At 41.7% G+C, this 2500-nt stretch overlaps 1 protein-coding gene across 3 annotated transcripts in view; it reads right to left on the bottom strand.

Moving 5' to 3' along the window:
- The window catches only part of LOC125026290 (neuropilin and tolloid-like protein 1), a 435365-nt gene that overhangs the window by 15781 nt on the left and 417084 nt on the right, over positions 1–2500 (bottom strand). For all 3 annotated transcript variants that reach the window (XM_047614609.1, XM_047614608.1, XM_047614607.1), the window contains exons 3-4: positions 454–609; positions 1–197 (exon numbers count right to left, since the gene is read on the bottom strand). The exon at positions 1–197 is cut by the window's left edge and continues 58 nt beyond it. In XM_047614609.1, the coding sequence (XP_047470565.1) occupies positions 1–197; positions 454–609 (353 nt within the window). The remainder of the gene's footprint in view (positions 198–453; positions 610–2500) is intronic.

Consider the following 2500-nt stretch of genomic DNA (forward strand, 5'->3'; position numbering starts at 1 on the left):
CGAAATGAACTTCAGCCAGAGGTATCTGTCCTTGGACGTGATGATGGGCGGGAAGGTATCCCCACAAAAGCGTCCCATCAGGTCGGAGTATCCGTGGGCGCCGTCGCGGACCTCTAGGACGTCGAACTCGCACTTGTTCGACGGTTCGAGGTGGAAGTAGTCCCGGAAGTCCACTCTGATGACGTAACCATGCTCGGCTGTAGGGAGAGGAGGCATAGTGAGTTTCGAGTCTACTGGTCCTGTCGAAGTAAAGTTAAGTGCCTTTCATATATGCAGTGTCATAGAAAGTCACCAGGAAACGTACCTTAATAACTGACACACTGAGCCCTAGAAGATTGCTTCCCGCTCCTCTCGCAAGTTCTGCTAACTCTTCAAACGTGTATTTGCCTCCATTAATAATACTAAAAATCACACCTACTGAACAATCGAACAAGAAATGACTTCACAACATACCTTCCAGGCGAAGGATGCACTCCGTGTTGTTTGGATAGTTATTCGGGTAAAGCGGCGAGTAGAACTCCTTCCTTTCGAGATTCGCGTTACTGAAGTTGTAACACCGCTGCTCCTGGGTCATTTGACTTGCGTAGAGTGGCGCGATCGCACGCCGACCTGTGGGCGAAAGGGGCGTTAGTGTAAGATGAATGCATCAGGCGAAGATCACGCGGAGAAGACGAAGGAGGAGGAGGAGGAGGAGGAGGAGGAGGAGGAGGAGGAGGAGGAGGAGGAGGAGGAGGAGGAGGAGGAGAATGACGAAGAGGAGGAAGAGAAGGAAAAGTAAGAGAGGTGAAGGAGCAGAAAGTAGTGGAGAAGGGGAAGAGGAAAGATGGGGCGAAGAAGGAGGTGAAAAAAGAAAGTATCGAAGAAAAAACAAATAGTGCTGATTTTGTACTTTCTTTAAGTAAGAAAAATGATTATCATAACAACAATGATAATGACAATAATCATATCATAAATAATGGAAACAGAAATAATAATAATAGTAATGATAATAAAGATAATACTAATACTAATGATAATGATAATAATAATAATAATAATGATAATGATTATGATAATAATAATTATAAGAATGAAAATGATGATAATAGTTTTAAGAATGAAAATGCTGATGATAATAATAATAACAATAATAATAATAGTAATGATATTAATAATAATGATAATAACAATCATAATAATAATAATAATAATAATAATAACAATGATAATGATGATAATAATAATGATAATGATAACAAACTACACAAAAATTTAACTGGACGTTGTTTTCCCCCTCCCCACTTCCTCATCACTCCATCCTCCCCCCCCCCCACACACACACACACACACAAGGACGACGCCATAGAAACTATTGGATCATGTAAACCACTGGTTCCCAAAGTGGGCAGTACCGGCCTCCTCGGGGCGGTAGGAGGATCTTGGGGGTTGGTGAGGTTAAAGGGGGCGGTAGAGGGAGCGACAGCTAAAACTGCTAAATAAATTGGTTTACTAAAGGCGTCTTCTGTACGCGTCATAAAGGTTAATTCCGAATTAAAGTTAATCCAGATCCACAGTACTTGCACAGAAGACGCAAGACACACTGCCAGGCGCACGAGTCAGTGCTATTATCAGTAAATCTGCCATTTTGCATGAACAAGCGGGTATCTGTGTAAAGGCAATTAGTATTCATCCTCTACAAGTTTCATATTATACGTTAATGTCGATAAGCTAGTATTAGATCATGCCGATATATGTCAGTATGAATAAAATTACATAAATGGCTTCAAATAGCCTATAAATATTATAGACAAACGAGATGAAGGTGTCAAACAAAAATGAGATACTCATATTGCCAATTTATATTCGCGGGAGTTTTCTCCGAGAGCTCTTTCTCGTGCGTGATCGTGGGGCACGGGTAGGGCATTTAGGGTGTTGCTAGCGAGGATCATGATGACAAATGTCCATATGGTTTTGAAGTCACTTTAGTTTAAAGAATCAGGAAGTTTTTAATTTTAACTTGAAACCTAAACCTAACTCAACTCCATCTTTTTTATGGAGTTGATGACGTTGTCATGACGCATCGATACATGATTGGTGGGATTATCTAGCTCGTTCTGCGCATGTACAGGATTAATAGTTGCGCTCAAAAGTAAAGTCTGGTCCGGAGAAGAATTAGATTTAATCCTGGACGCTGCCAATACGCATGCGCATTAGAGATCTAGCTTAAACTATAATACTGCATTAACTTTTACGGCGTGTACAGAAGGCGCCCTAAGTTCTCTTATTGGTGTTTAGTCTTGTTTTTCAATATGAAACAAACTTAAATAAAAGTGCGTTTGCATTTATGTATGAAGGGGTGGGGGCGCTAGGAATTTACCTGGAAACCAAGGGAGCGCCAGCCTGGAAAGTTTGTGAACCACTGATGTAAACAAAGCCACAAGGCAAGACCTATGACGGCGAGCAACGTCTGCCGAAGACTACAACCCGTGCTCTCTTCTCAAGTTTTCGTGGCGGGGAGGGG

Source organism: Penaeus chinensis, chromosome 6 (assembly GCF_019202785.1).
Source record: "Penaeus chinensis breed Huanghai No. 1 chromosome 6, ASM1920278v2, whole genome shotgun sequence".
Taxonomy (NCBI): Eukaryota; Metazoa; Arthropoda; class Malacostraca; order Decapoda; family Penaeidae; genus Penaeus; species Penaeus chinensis.